This window comes from Passer montanus, unplaced genomic scaffold (assembly GCF_014805655.1).
Source record: "Passer montanus isolate IOZ18808 unplaced genomic scaffold, ASM1480565v1 scaffold61, whole genome shotgun sequence".
Taxonomy (NCBI): domain Eukaryota; kingdom Metazoa; phylum Chordata; class Aves; order Passeriformes; family Passeridae; genus Passer; species Passer montanus.
The window spans coordinates 4429212-4444552 of record NW_024371149.1 but is presented as its reverse complement, the minus strand read 5'-3'; the positions used below and the strand labels follow the sequence as shown (position 1 = coordinate 4444552).

The following is a 15341-nucleotide window of genomic DNA, read 5'->3' as shown; positions in this document are numbered from 1 at the left end:
GGCTTTGGAACTGAAGCAAGTTCAAGGCAGGCCTTGTAAGAGAGCAGCACTTGACAAAAGTGCCCTGAGCAAGGTGGGGAACTTGTCACCAGAACAGATGGTCTGCTGAACATGAGACAGATTGCCCTGAGATACACTCTCCTGGAATAAGGCCAAGGCTGCATGACTAAAAGCACAAATCCACACCTCTAAAGAATGGGTATACCCCCAGATGTAGAAAGGACCAAGGGCTTTTCTTTCTTTGACACATTTTCCATTAACTCACATTAACTCAAAGGACCACAGAGATGAGGAACCTTGACTCATTGTGAAAGCAGGTGGCTATTAATTACATGGCAACAAAGATAAACAGGTTTCTTCTCACTCTGGAAACCTTAAACCATGACTAGTTGTGAGGAGTTAAATCCTTACACTGACAACACTTAAAAGCCTCATCGAGGTGAGATTTATCTGACTTTTACTGCCTAAACATTAGGAGGTCTCATTTCAAACACTGCTGAAACTTCTTTAGCTTAGGATGGAAGGTCCATAGCTATAAAACATAGTTTTCTATGGAAGACTGGACTACTCAACCACTGTATATCCTTGCTTTCCAGCAAAAATTACACTATCTTTATGATGTGATCAGACTGAGCACACATCTTCAGGTAGCTACATTCTGTGCAGAGGAACTTTGCCACTTCTGCCAGAACAAAGATTCAATTTAAAACCTGCTCGCTGGTGTTCATGTACAGTTGTCTTTGAAGACAGTACTGAACCTTAAAACATACTTCTGTTTTGTTGTACACACAAGGAATCTCAGCAGCACTCAAAATTTGTGTGCATGGACATTTGACTACTGACCTAAAGGGGAAAGCAGAAATGAGAAACCATCACTATGTTTGAATACGTGTGAGAAGCTGATACTGACCCTCTGGTGCAGTAAGAGTAGCTTATTAAACAGTATTTAATAACTAAGTTAGTAGTGTTTAATCAGTAAGAACTAGGCCATAAAATGCTTTAAAGTCACATTTTTCCCAGTAGCCATGACCACTGATGTGTTCCGTCCATCAAAATGTTCTTTGTCCTATTGAAAAATTAAGCTTTGGTTCATCTTTTCCAGAGGGAAAATCAAGGCTTTTTTTTTTTTTCTCTCCACACATAGCAACACAGCTCCATTTGAAAAGAAAGAACACTGTTCTCAGACTCCTTTGGTTTCAGGGAAGGGCAAGGGCTGTTCAACACAGGCTGGTGCTCCCCATTTTATGCAATGGGCAGCTATATGCATAAGGAAATAAGCAGGAAACAAGGTCATGATCTGTTTCTGGAGAGCTAGAAATTACTGACCTACAGTTTACAAGCCAGGGACAGGAATAAATAATTCTCCTTGACTTAAAGCTACCTATCAGCCATCCTAGATCTCGTTAGGCAAAAGGAGAATAAGGGCTTTCAATAAGGACTTTTAAGAATGAGAGCAGGGTATTATTTCTAACTTTAACAACAAAAATGCAGTTTGAACTATGGCGTGTGAAAAAATATTACCTTGTTGATACACAGTGCTGGAAGGTGGGGAATGTTTGTAAATGGCTTCAAAACACTAAAAGTGGCCACAGAACAGCTGCTTTATGTTAGTACCAGGATGACATTATGCACAATCACATCTTTAAATTATTAAGGCAGCTGTTTCAGATTTAGGGCCTAGGAAAGAGATGTGACAATCATAAAAAAAAAAAAAATAAAAAGAGGCAGGTTGACTTCATTGGTCATTGCAACTATCAAACTTACCGGTTTCCCAAACTCCAATTCCGAAAAGAATTTATACCAAGGTTCATTCTTTAAATCTATCTCTTCTGGGCTTATATCCCGAGTCTAAAGGAATTGGTGATAGGGGAATGGAAGAAAGAGAAGGATAACATTATGCAAAGAATACACGGAAAGGGACTGTTAGAGATGCAGATCCCATCACTTCCATTTTAAAATGTAGATATTTAGCCTAATAATTTGGAATTTCTATAGCATGTTTTTCATAAAGGCCATGAACTGCTTTGAAAACATCAGTTAAGCCCAATAGCATCATTGTGACTCACATGAATATGAATGAATTGTATTTTACAGGTCAGGAGACCCACAAAGAGAGAGAGAAATTATGCAGCTTGCCCAGAGTCACAGGGAGACTCGGTGGAAGAGCAGAGAGTCCAGCAGTCTGTCAGCCCTACTGTCAGACACTTTTATCAAGTCAAAGCTGCATATACTTTATTATTATTATTTTTTAAAATCTTAATTTGGTTAAAAAAAGAGAGACTCAGTAAGACCTGAATCAAATACTGCATCTTTAACAGCACATGAACATGTGAGAAACCCTGTTCTATACACTGCAAACAGAGTGGAAGGTGGTTTTCTAAATCATACAAGACACATGTCAGAGAGAGTGCACCCTGAAAGACCTCTGAAAGAATGGATAGAGCGACAATATTACATGTTTCTTCACAAATAAATGTTAGAGTATCAGACAAAACTACAGTGAAGGAAAATCAGACAGGACAGAAAACAGTACAGCTGAAAAGGAAATTCCCTTTCATTCATACCATCTGTCTTAATGAAACAAAAAAAATTGAAATAGTTGTAGCTGTTTGAAACCACTGCTGGTGAGGTAAGAGAATAAAAGTCCATTGCTAAAGCTTCTGAGGTACCGCTCTCCAAAAGTGTGGGATAAAAGACATCTAGCTAATTCTTGCATTTCAGTATACCTAGTCAAAGGCAGACTGGCTCTCTGTGCATTGAAAATATACACACATCATGTCTGCTGTGCAGGTAAGGTCCCAAGTGCTCCATCACAAGGAAGAAGCAGCCACACAGATGCACATTGTCCTCATGGAAATAATTCTGTGATGGAGTTACTGAGGCAGTTGACAAAAGTGCTGGACTTGGATGTCCCAGATTCTGCCACAGCCATTAGCATCACAAAAAAAAGCTCTAGGAAAAGAGCTCAGGATTGATGCTAAATGAGAGGCAATGCAAGTGACATCATGTTTAATGTCTGATGGCCTGGAGAATGATTTGGCTATTTCTTAAAGGCACAAAGGAATCAATACCTCTATTTTTTATTTACTGCACTCCAACTAAAAGCACTCATCTTATATAACTGCTTACATTAAAACAAAGCCAAATTATATCAACAAGAGAGTATTCCGTGCTCTGAAATTGTTTTGGATAGGCATACTGATAGTCATAGCTGGGGGTGTGATTACGAGGTGATATTCACAAATTTCCTGCACCTCCCTGAAAGATGCAGTCACTAACCACTATGGTACTGTTATATTTAATGAGACTGATGGTGACTGTGAAGCTACTATTCCAAGGCCTTCTTTTTTCTCTGGTCTATGGCTTCAAATTAAAGCTCATAAAATAACATTGGAAGTAACATAGCTATTGCTTTCATCTTGGTTTTGATGAGCTCTGTACATAAAATGTTTTTTAGTTATGCTGATGATGGTTCTGCGTGTGGCTTTTACACTCTGATTCCACAGCTCAGTTCAGTACCTGATGAAGTCTGAACATGTAAACAGTGCCACTGGTGATGACAGACCTTTTGCAAATGCTGAAGTACACAGATGAAGCTGGCCTTTTGCCACAAGTTTTAATCTTGTCTGTTTACCGTGAGACAAAACTGATGTTTAAGTCAGCAGAAATCTGGCTCCAGGATGGACTGCAGGAATGGAGGTGTCATACCATGTTCAAACCACTCCTCACTGGCACTTCTCTAATGGGCTGAGCCAACACCCAGTGGTATCAAGAGGGAGTCATCCACCACCCATTGCAATAGGCACTAGGATCATGCTCCCATCAGGAGCAACTTTGTTGAAGTCAGTGAAGGGACACCCGTGTGAAAAGAAGTTGGTTGCAGCATCTTCAAAAAGTGATGGACCTTGATTACACTTGGAAGGAAAAAAGAAAACCCACCAAAATACTAAGGAAAAGCATCAGGTCCCACATCAGACTTGATTCTTACATTTCTATTGATTTAAATTGCTATTCATTAGTGTAAAATCCTAGACAGGTTTTTCAGGAGCATTCCTTTATCTATTCCATGCATGGATCAATGTCTGAGCTGTTAAGGCACAAAGTCCAGCTTACATTTGGAAAGTCACGTGCAATTAGCAGTTCTAATTGAATCCTTCTAATTAATGCCATTATAGAACAATTATATCATTATGCACTATCTTTATACACTACTAACAACATTCAGTATTTTCTAGCAGTTGTGGTGTCACACTTGAACCATGGAAGGACAACTTTAGTGATCTGTGCGAATTTATACTGAACTGGCTGATGAGGTTAGCATCACCTCTCTGCCTGTCCCTTGTCAAGTATTCTCAGCCAAGGTTGAAGAAAGAAACTTTTGTATGACCCTAGCCGTCACAATTCACAGCACTGCTTACTAATTCAGACTGAAATTGGTAACAGCTCACTTAATACGCCAGGTTACATTCTACCATAGCTGGAGAGCTCACATTGAGTCCTGCCACCTCTGCCACAGAAGTGGTGAGATCCAGCTGAGGAAAAAAGCAACCCAGGGAAAATGGCCATATCCTAATGCACCTCAGAGGCATCCACTGAGGCACACTAAAGGCACTCTGAAAACTAGTTCAGTGTTTAAAGCATCAGAGGAACATAGAAACTGAACCTGCTTTCTCTGTTGCATAATGCCTTCAACCCTCCTGCATCAGCTAATACTGTGCCCTAGAAAAAGTACAGCTGACAAAACAGCTGCTGAACAGGTCACAGTGTCATACATGGATTAAAAACTAGGGTTAGTGATCCATACTTAACATGGAAAACAACATGTCCAAAAGGAAAGAAACTTCTTAATCCCCCCTAGATCTTGCTTTAGAGAGAACAAAAATGTTAGGAAGTTATGCAGAACAGTTTTCAAAAAACATCACACAAGCACTGCAATGTCAGCATAAGGAATCCCATCCATATAGAACCACACAAGCATTTAAAGAGTATTTCATAATTGCAGGATAAAGCCACAAACTAGGATAAATCAAACATTACCATCTTTTCGTTGTTCAGAACAGAGGATTTCCCTGGCTGATAGTCATAAATGCTCCTGGGTTCTGCACGGTATTTTCTGGTGTCCACCTTCTTGTCTGGAGGCTCCCAGTCAGTCCTAAGGAAAGAAAGACCAATTACCCCAAAATACCATGGTTTCTGTGGAGATAAACACTCAATTTTGACTGATGCTTTACACCATTAATTATGGTTTAATCAGGGTACTTTTTAACCTAGGGAAGGATACTGCTGCAAGAGGAACAGTTCAGATAGGGCTCCAGACAGGTATTTGTTTATCTATCACAGGCAGAGTTGGAAACAGCTCAGCTGCTGAAACAATTGGAGTGGAGGGGGGATATTCTAAGAATTTTCAGTAAACTTCCCGACTTCTAAATCTTTCCCCACTGGAAACAGCTTAATGATGGGCTTCAACTAAGCTCAAAAATATAAACATGTCCAAACTTTAAGCAGAACTCAGATTAAATTGCTTTTGCTAAACTTCTGCCTTTTAGCCACATCACTGATTACCTGATTACTACTGCTCTGAATTCTGAGGGCACTCTGAATTCCAAGAGGAGGTTTTTGCTATACATATGAATGAATTATCTCAGGCTCTATTTTAATATTGCTAAGAACAGTCCACTGACTACCCAAACCACTATAATTTTGTGTAGTGCCTATACCGACACAGTTGAAACGACAACAGTCACAAAGCATTCGGGGTCCATATCCTACAAGGTCCTGCTGGTCTCAAAATTGATATAATCAGACACCTAATGCAGGATAACAAAATGTTACTAAGTTTTTACCAAGACTCAACAAAAATCCAAATTTTGCTTCTCCATAATTATCACTACTTGCTTGTATTCTGAGGTACATTTACGGAGTCACAGTGAGCCAAGTTTACACTGTGCCTATGTGGTAGGCATGACTCCCAACTCTCCACCCAGACAGGAGACTATGCAACAGACTGTGTGATGCCTGATGAAAAAGACAGACAGAATGGGGGACTGGGCAATGAAGGAGTCCACTGCCACCTAGTAAAAGACTTAGAGTAAAAACGACATATCCAACTTCCAAAAAAGTTTAACTCGATTTGTGGACGTAAGGCTTCCACCTTTATCCCCTTCCCACTGACAGCTTTCAGATATTCTTCCAGAACTGCTCTATATACAGCTTAGTTCAGATCACCTTTCTGGGCTTGATTTCAGTGATGAAGCACGGTTTGGCAGTGGCAAAGTGGCAGACCTCTTCACAACCTTCTCGGAATCAATATTGTCCATCTCACTCTTGGAGCGGGGAACTTGGGTTCTGCCTGTAGGATAAATCACATACAGGAATGTTGGTGAATTGGAGAGGAGGCAAATAAATACATTCTTTACATGCCCTTTCTTTTTGACAGATTAAACAAGAAACGTGAATTACTTACTGTCCTCAGAATAGGAGTAACGAGGAGAGAATGAATCAGAATCTTCATCTGAAAGACAAAAGTATTTTGCAAGTGAGTTGAAAAAGTCCCAAAGAAGAAGCACCAGAGACGCTTTAATTTCTTCTACTAATGCATTCAACATAATTTGAGTGATATGCCCAATACTTACCACAGGGAGAGGATCCTAAAGAATAAAATTCCAATGAGGTTAAAATTGCATTTGAAAATAATTCCTAGATTAGATATAAATATTAATATACTATTTACACTAATACCTTTCTCCAGGCTCTCAAAGTACTTTAGAAAATAATCCCTTTTTATCATAAAACTCCTCTACAGCAAGGGTTATAGATCCACTTTATCAAAAGCTGAGAGACAAATAGAGGATCCAAAAGCCATAGTATACAATTAATAAAACTCATTAGGTACTAAACATAATAATACAGCTGAGGAGCCCTGCTGACAATCACATATGACTCTTGTATTTAGCTATTAGAGAGCATCCAAAGGAAGGAAATGAAAATGGTGAAGAGTCTAGAGGTGAAGCCACATGAGGAGCAGCTGAGGTCACTTGGTCTGTTCAGCCTGGACAAGAGGAGACTGAGGACAGACCTCACTGCAGTTACAACTTCCTCTGAGGGGAAAGGGAGGGGCAGGCACTGGTCTCTGCTCTGTGGTGACAGTGACAGGACACAAGAGAATGGCCTGAAGTTGTCAGGGGAGGTTTATGTTGGATCCTAGGAAAAGGTTCTTCACCCAGAGGGTAGTCAGGTACTGGAACAGGGTCCCCAGGGAAGCGGTGACAGCACCAGCCTGACAGAGCTCAGAAAGTATTTGGACAATGCTCTGGGGCACATGGTGTGACTCTTAGGGGTGTCCTGTGCAGGGTCAGGAGTTGGACTTTGATGATCCTTGCAGGTCCCTTCCAACTCAGAATATTCTGTGATTCTGTGACTGCAAAGAGAATTGTGAGCCAAAGTATTACTAATATCTCTGCAAAGAAACCACTCAGTGTGACAGAAAAAAAAGACATAAAACAAAGAAGATGAAGCTAGAATCAACTAGATAAAAAAAAATAAATTAAAAAGTGTTATGTGAATTTAGTGATGACAATCAACAGCTTGAAACAACTAAATTTTCTCTCATGAAGGACATCTATCAGATGCTATAGCCAATCTCATCTGCTGGAAAAAACCTATTTGGTTAACACAGCTGACTTGAAGTTGCACTCAAGTCTTTCAGGAAGGCTCAGGGTAGTCTAAACTTCTAACCTATCTGCTTTAGTTCTCTCAGTGAATTAATTAGAAGGTTAGAGTTCCAAAATGATGGTTATGGAGTCTTAGTATGCCCATCATAACCTTCAGATGATGAAGGCCAATTCCCATGTTTTAAACCTTACTGACGAAAACCAAATATTTGTATTACACTGAACTGTTGACAAAAATGACTTGTATTCTTAAATGCAAGTTTGATTTACTCAGATAGAAAAATACGTGGCAAATCACAAAACTCAGCAGTCCTACAAGTACAGATAAACAAATGGCTAAAACTACCTTCACAGCTATTCACCTCTAATAATCTTATTTAGTGCTGTTAATCAATAAAAGATAATTATATTTACTTACTTGAAGAGAAATAACATTCATTATAGCTCATCATTCAAACAAGAATCCAAATAATACAATAAAAATTCACTTCAGATAATGGCTATTTTCAAATTTCTTATATTCTAATATCTACAATAATAAGGAGAATAGGTATGGTTTGTCTCTAAGTATCTTATGAAGAAGAGTGTTTACATTTCTTTCCTTTTTATACCAGAAATACTGAAACAGAAATCTGAAGTGATTTGATAAAGTTAAAGAGTGAATCAAAACTGAGTATTAAAACATCTTCTGTTTCTCAAAGCTGCATTCTATCTGTGGAACTCTACTTCTCAAAGCAGGTCATCACAGGTTTGTAACTTCAAAATCTGATTCCTTTAAAGAAGAGAGGCTGTTTCCCTCTAGATGGTAGAGAATCTGTAGGGTTGGATTCTATTTCATGGATTAGACATACTCTGTATGGTTTCAGAAATGCTGAATATATCTTTGAAGGGAGCCCAGATCTTGATGCTTCTAGGAGATCTTATGCATCAATCCATTCTGACATTAATTGTATGAAAGTGAGGCTCCAACCCATCTCTGTACAAACACTGCCACTGATTATGGATCTTGGAAGTGTTTTCTAAACATGAAACATGTCCTGCAACCCCTCCAACTTTTCTACATAATCAAATATTTTGTATTTGTTATCAAGAAAGGAATCCAAGCAAATATTAGGGAAATGTTTCCCAATATATTGAGAAAAAAAATTAGTGTTTAGTCCAATACAATTGAAACAATATAAACCAGCAAACTACTTTCATATGCACATTTCTAAGTGCATAGGAGACATTTATGGGAGAACAGACTCTTTAATATATTGTCATCATGGGTTTGAAAACTATGTTAGTCCAGATGAGTAAAATGGATTTACAAACCTCATTATGAACAAGGAAATATTCTCTGTAAAATGCTGTTATGCATTAATTACTGAAACAGCTTCTCTCACACCCATACTCACATACCATTCTGCTAAGAGAAAATAACTTACCCTGCATTACAATTTGCAAGACAGGGCTCTTCACCTAATATAATTATTAAATTATAATTTAATAATACTAACAAATTATCAAGTATCTTAGATATCTGTAAGACACTTCATCCATGCTCCTTTTAACAGTGAAATACACCTTACATTTCAACTTGCCTTCTTTGAGTATCTCAGCTCATACTGCATGCTTTCTTCTTACACAATACCCACCAGATGTTTAATTTAAATAGCGAATAAAATGGTTAATTAGTAGTCTCACTAGGCTTGGCCTGAGGCACAGGCTAAGTAGGCAAGTTCCTAGATTGCAGGATCTAGTGTCACCAAAGCACCAAGCCAACAAGGCTGTCACCAACAACTTCCCAGTCAGGAAATGTCTGTACACCCAATGTGTGCAGCAGATTCCAGTGTTTCTCATATATAAATATTTTGCACAGTCACACAATTATCACTGCAACAGATGCTGTTTTACCATCCCTGAAATATGACTGCAAAGTATTCTGATTTGAATAGGAAGTTTAAAGGAATCTGCTGAACACATGAAGAGATAAGGTAAAGACAGTGTTATTTCAAGTTGCAAGATGTGCTGATGAGTCCAAACTCTGTCCTTGCCTAGATATGCCAAGTGCACCTAAGACCAGCCCTGAACCTATGCTATCAAGTTATTTTTATTTTAAAAGACTATACTAAGGGACTGATCCAAAATCCACTGAAGCAAGCAGCCTTTTCACTAATATGCTTCAGTGACATTCTGGGTCTGGCCCTAATGTTATGTTAATGTTAAAAACCAAAAGCAAATAATTAACAAAATTATTTGGAAGGGGTGGTGGGGGAGAAATCTCAGTTAAACCCATCTTTACACATAAAGTCAGCAACCTAGACATGTTAAATAATCACTGCACACGCAACTGATAAGTGCATAAAACCAAGCAAACCCCAAGTTTGCAGCATTAGTCAAATACTAGCTACAAAGCCAGAGGAGCACTGCAAAGCCAAAGAGGCATCATACAGTCAAGGCAACGCTTAGAGTGCAGCAAATGATTATGAGGCAGCATAAAGCTCAGCAACTAGAAAAAACTCCAGGAAGAAAATAAATTGATAAGGCAGCATTTGTGCAGAAAAAATATATATGGACCTTTATTATTACCTTCAGAGATAGGACTAGGAGTAGACGCAGGAAACTGGTATGTAGGAGAATAAGGATTGTCTTCTGCAGCAGAGAAAAGCAGTGGATTTTGAGACTATCCACAGTGAAGTGGAGGTTCTGCTTCATCCCCCAATGTCTATCACTATATGATTTCATTCCCTACTTTAATAACACTAGGGTAAATGGTATCAAACTTTAAAAGAGATTAATGGATTAGCAAAGATTTAGTTATTTTATGCATCACACAAGAAGGCATACTGGGCATAACTGAATTTCCAGGCAGTGTAACAGAAAACTAGAACCTGAATTCTAGTTATTATTAGGGCACTATAGTACAGTTAACTCAAAGCACAAGACAACAGATACTCTGACTAAGCTTCTGGTACCTTCAGTTTTTTGCTGGATTTCAGGAAGTTCAGGAAATGTGTAGGTAGGGCAATAAGGGTTTTCTTCAGGATTGTCTAAGGAGAGGAACATGATTTGCAAAAAAGAACAGAGAGGACAGATTTTAAGGGGAAGAAGGGCGAGCCAAGAATCCATTCAAGCTGACTACAGGCCCTCTCAGGCTGATGTTCTAGTATGACACAAACTAGAATGCCTCTTTGTTCATCGCTGCCTTGCATGTCTGGGCCTTGGGAGAGATCCTGGAAGCCAAGGGGACTGAACTCATTCTCCTCCATCTGAGCATGGGCTTTAGAGCCTCTGTTAGGAGCAGTAGGATTAGGAAATAATTCAACTCCTCCTCATCCCATCCACTACAGCATGGCATTTATCTATGCATAAAGCTCATTAGGACAGCACCTGCAACAGCAAATACAGCTCCAGTTTTGCATGCTCTACATTTGGTTCCACAAGCAGAGACCTGAGCTGTGCTTGCCTGCATGTCAGCCTGTTCAGAGGGTTCAGCTTGCAAGAGCAACTGCAGCCATTTCTCACACAGAAAAATGTGAATGTATCAGCAGTCAGGCATAAAAGTGCCACAAGGTGGGAATCCCCTGAGAGTTCACCACCATGAAGTTTGTAAGTGCTCACCACAATTCTAGGTTTTCAAAGGAGAAAGATTAGGGTTTTGAAAAAGCAGAGTTCAGATTCTGAACTCACCAAAAATCAATGGAAACCTTTCCACGGGTTTCAGTGAACTTCAAGTCATGCCTGGTTGTCCAGTCTAGGTTTTCAAAGGAGAAAGATTAGGGTTTTGAAAAAGCAGAGTTCAGCTTCTGAACTCACCAAAAATCAATTGAAACCTTTCCACGGGTTTCAGTGAACTTACTAAAGCTTAACAGTGTAAAAAGTTTCCTCTTATGCACAGAGACATTTCAGAGATAACCTACCATATTTTAAAAGAGAGTGGATTGGATTAGCTGGTAAAACTGGAGTTCAGGGGTCTATTTTCCCTTAGTATGGAATTATTATCACCTTTTCTTGTCCCAAACAGTATAGTTGGTTTCATGAGGGCACTGCAGTTCACCTTTCAGAACAACCCAGACCTTTCTTCGGACTTCATTGTTCTCCTACCTTTGACTTCAAAGATTTCAAATACATTGGTTGAGTTCTGTGGTGCAGAGCACACACTAATTAACATAAAATTATTTTATTTAACATCCAGTAAAATTCTTCATATGAATGAAACAAAATGCCATCAAGGTGGTCTCTCAAAATAAATAAAAACCATCTGTGTCACAGTACCTCTGTTTAGCTTGTGGATCTGTTTGAACATCGTCTTGTACCAGTCCTTTGATCTGTCTGTATTCTGTTGGAAAAATAAATATACACAGAAATAATCAACCAGCCTTTCAAAGTTATTACCAATCTTCCAGCAATGAAAAAGAAAAATACACTCTGTGTGAAAGCTGTATCCTATGAGTATCTTGAAATATGAATTATTTTACTCAGATATAACATCTCATATGATGTTTCACTCAAGTAAGTAATAATGTAAAAGCTTTGCAGAGGCAGGATGTAACCTCTCTGGAACTGGAGATTGTATTAAATGTTTTGTATATTAATCTGGTTTGACATCCAAAATTAAACAACTTCCCTGTTTTAGTAACAAATACCAATTCTCTAAGTATTCAGTGGACAGTTAGAAACATTAAATGTTTAAGTCATTCCAGAAACTAGTTGTAAGAATAAGTTAATAATTATTTTCATAATTTCCCCTGAACACTAAATGAATGTAATCACATGTGTTTAAGTCATTCCAGAAACTAGTTGTAAGAATAGTTATTAATAGTTATTAATAATTATTTTAATAATTTCCTCTGAACACTAAATGAATGTAATCACATATAAAAGAGGTATCTACCTCTAAGATGGCTAAAATGAGACAAAACTCTCCTTCAGCTGCTAGATGGGAAGGACACAGAAGAGCAGAAAACATTATTTTCAGATATTAAGAGAAGAAACACTAATTTTTCATTTTCTTTCCCCTGAAGCAGCTGAAACAGGTCATAGATAGCAAATGGAATAACTCATCATAAAATATATTGCAATTAGAATTCTATCTTCCCTTAAATCTCTGCAGCTTTAGTGAGTTCCCTGAGTCTTAAGGTAGGCAGAACCTAGCCCAGGGTTTGTGCATCAGCCACATGCTCAGTGTTTTACCCTCAGTGGAATCCCAATGTCATCGACAGAGGTATCAGCCATGTAGGGAGGGCTCCTGACCGTGCTCCTCTTTTCCTCCACTGCTCTCTTCTCGCTTGGCACAGTCCCCTGAGCCGGCTTGTCCCGCAGAAGTGCTGAATCAACTTTATCAGAAACTAATCTGTCTGGCACTGAATCTGGAAATGACAATGGGGGATTTTTACCTCATCCCAGCATTTCACAACATCACCATATTCCGCTCTTTTAAAACAAAAATTCTAGCAAGTAGTTGATGAGACAGACTGTCACTGCTGGTTGTGATCAGCAGCTACACTGAAGGAAGTCTCCCAAGAAAATGCCCAATGCCAGCAAAAGCAGGCGAGCATCTCTCTGGTAGTTACCATCACACATCTCACGAGAGTCTCAGCTGTCATATAAGACAACAATTTTGGTTTCAACAATTGTTTCTTTTGACTGATTAGTAACTCTACAATGTCGGTCTTCATCAAAAAGCACCTGTAATACAGTCCCCTGTACATCTTTTTCTGCCAATTTCAACCTAAAGGAGAATGGTATGTGGTAGTGGGGCACTACTTTTTAACAGATTGCATTCACCTGTCTGACAACCCCATTTGTTACAGACAGTATATGATGTTTCCAATTCATTTCCATGCCCTAATCAGAGTGTGCAAACAACAAATGTTGTTTAAGCATACATATGACATGATTGCACAGGAGTCTGCATAAAGACAGAGGGAAATAACTAATTTCTTCAGATTGCCTTGCTTCCAGACTGGAATTCCTTGACACTGCCCAGCTGACACCCAGAGGTAGCAGCAGGCATCACCAGGGACTTTAGATTGTTCTGAAGCTCTGCTCTGCAGAGATGCAGCACAGCAACCTTTACACTCAGTGAAGAATTTTCTTCTGTGTGGATTTCCTGCAGAGGAAACACCTGCAATTTCAGTCTGCCTCATCAAGACTTTTGCAAATCGTATAATTTTTACATCACTGCATGCATTGAAGAGAGAAAGATATGTTTATTCACATGCACATCACCATCCTGCCCAAAGCCATTAAATGTGTAGAAATCTGATAGGGGCAGACAGTGGAGAAAAGGCTCGTGCATAGCAATGCATTGATCTGTTGGTACCATGAGCAAACACAATTCTGCCCTACAAAACTCAGAATTAAAGGATTTGTGTTTAAAAGCTTGGTAAAATTTATGACTTAGGACAAATAGATGAGTAATTTAGGTGTTTGGTATTCTTCTTTGCAGTTCCTGGGCAGTGTGTTTGCTAAAGGCAGCCCACAAGCTATCAAAGCAGCAGCTTTGCTCCAGCAGAGGCAGCAGCTGGGAGGTAGCAGACCTTTCACATCATACCTGCCAGGCTACTAAGCCTTTTTTGCTGTTCTGTGGTAAAGGAAGAAACAAAACAAAAAGAAATACAGGACAAATGTGTGAGACATAAACAGCAAGTGCACTGATGCTGCATTTCTGACAGGCAAGAAATACACTGTAGAATGATAGCAGTTGCTGGAGAGAATCTGCTTCCAAATACCCTGCCAAAGTGACAGCCCACAGTCCCTTCTCCACACAGCAGCCTCGTGGCATAACATAAATCTCATGATGCAGTGACCCGTACATTTGCAAAGAGCACTTATATTTAAATTTTCTCTTTTTTCGTAACATCAGAGAATAAAATATTGGACAGGACATAATTTGAAAACCAGTAAAAATTCACAGAGTCAAGCAACTTGATAACTCTGTTACCATTATCATGAAGTACATTTTGAAATAATACTGCTGTAGCATTTCAAAGGGATATAGGAAAGGATAAACATTGTTGGTGCTTGCTGAGTCTCATCACATATTACTGACCCACAGATTCAGTGATTTGTGCACAGACACAGCTTGAAGGCTTTGATTCTCGAAACAGTCCCCTTGGTTAGAGGCTTTTCATTAATAAGTTCCCAGACTGGAGTATTTGTGGTATGTCTCAGCAGGTTTTACCACGTAAAGTTAGTGCTTTCTAAAAGGATGTCCAAATGACTTACCCAAATGACAGCTGGGAATAAACCAAGAATGCTTAGCACTCTGTTGTCTGCCCTTTTTTTTATTCCCTAGTAATTAATTATTTTCTTTAAAGCATGAAAGCCATTTGAAAAGAATAAAATACTTTACTGACATAAAAAGCACAAACAGTTTTGAAAGCTCATATTGTTAGAGCAAAGATTAAAAACTTTAATATATTAAACACACCTGTTATATATTTATGATAAACCATGCCATGCAATACCTGCACAGGAAATAACTGTGCTTTGGGGTGGCATAGAACACTTGCCAAGCAAGTCTGCTGTAGTAACAAACCTCCAGGTGTGGGCTGTTTTCTGGAGGAACCACCTTCACCTCATATTTGTACTCAGTGGATCATCTCAGCAAGGGAGACTGGTATTTCTCCTCAGTGTAGCTTCCTCACCAATACCTCTGAACCTGGATCTTTACCCAGCCCTCTG

At 39.0% G+C, this 15341-nt stretch overlaps 1 protein-coding gene across 50 annotated transcripts in view; it reads right to left on the bottom strand.

The window, feature by feature from the left end:
* SORBS1 (sorbin and SH3 domain containing 1) overlaps positions 1-15341 on the bottom strand; it is a 160619-nt gene that overhangs the window by 31190 nt on the left and 114088 nt on the right. For 31 of the 50 annotated variants that reach the window (XM_039727379.1, XM_039727391.1, XM_039727381.1 and 28 more), the window contains 9 exons: positions 14209-14238; positions 12846-13021; positions 11928-11991; positions 10628-10702; positions 10242-10304; positions 6464-6511; positions 6226-6349; positions 5038-5152; positions 1765-1848 (listed from right to left, as the gene is read on the bottom strand). In XM_039727379.1, coding sequence (XP_039583313.1) covers positions 1765-1848; positions 5038-5152; positions 6226-6349; positions 6464-6511; positions 10242-10304; positions 10628-10702; positions 11928-11991; positions 12846-13021; positions 14209-14238 — 779 coding nt within the window. The remainder of the gene's footprint in view (positions 1-1764; positions 1849-5037; positions 5153-6225; positions 6350-6463; positions 6512-10241; positions 10305-10627; positions 10703-11927; positions 11992-12845; positions 13022-14208; positions 14239-15341) is intronic. The other 19 variants (XM_039727388.1, XM_039727403.1, XM_039727413.1 and 16 more) reach the window with 3 other exon arrangements.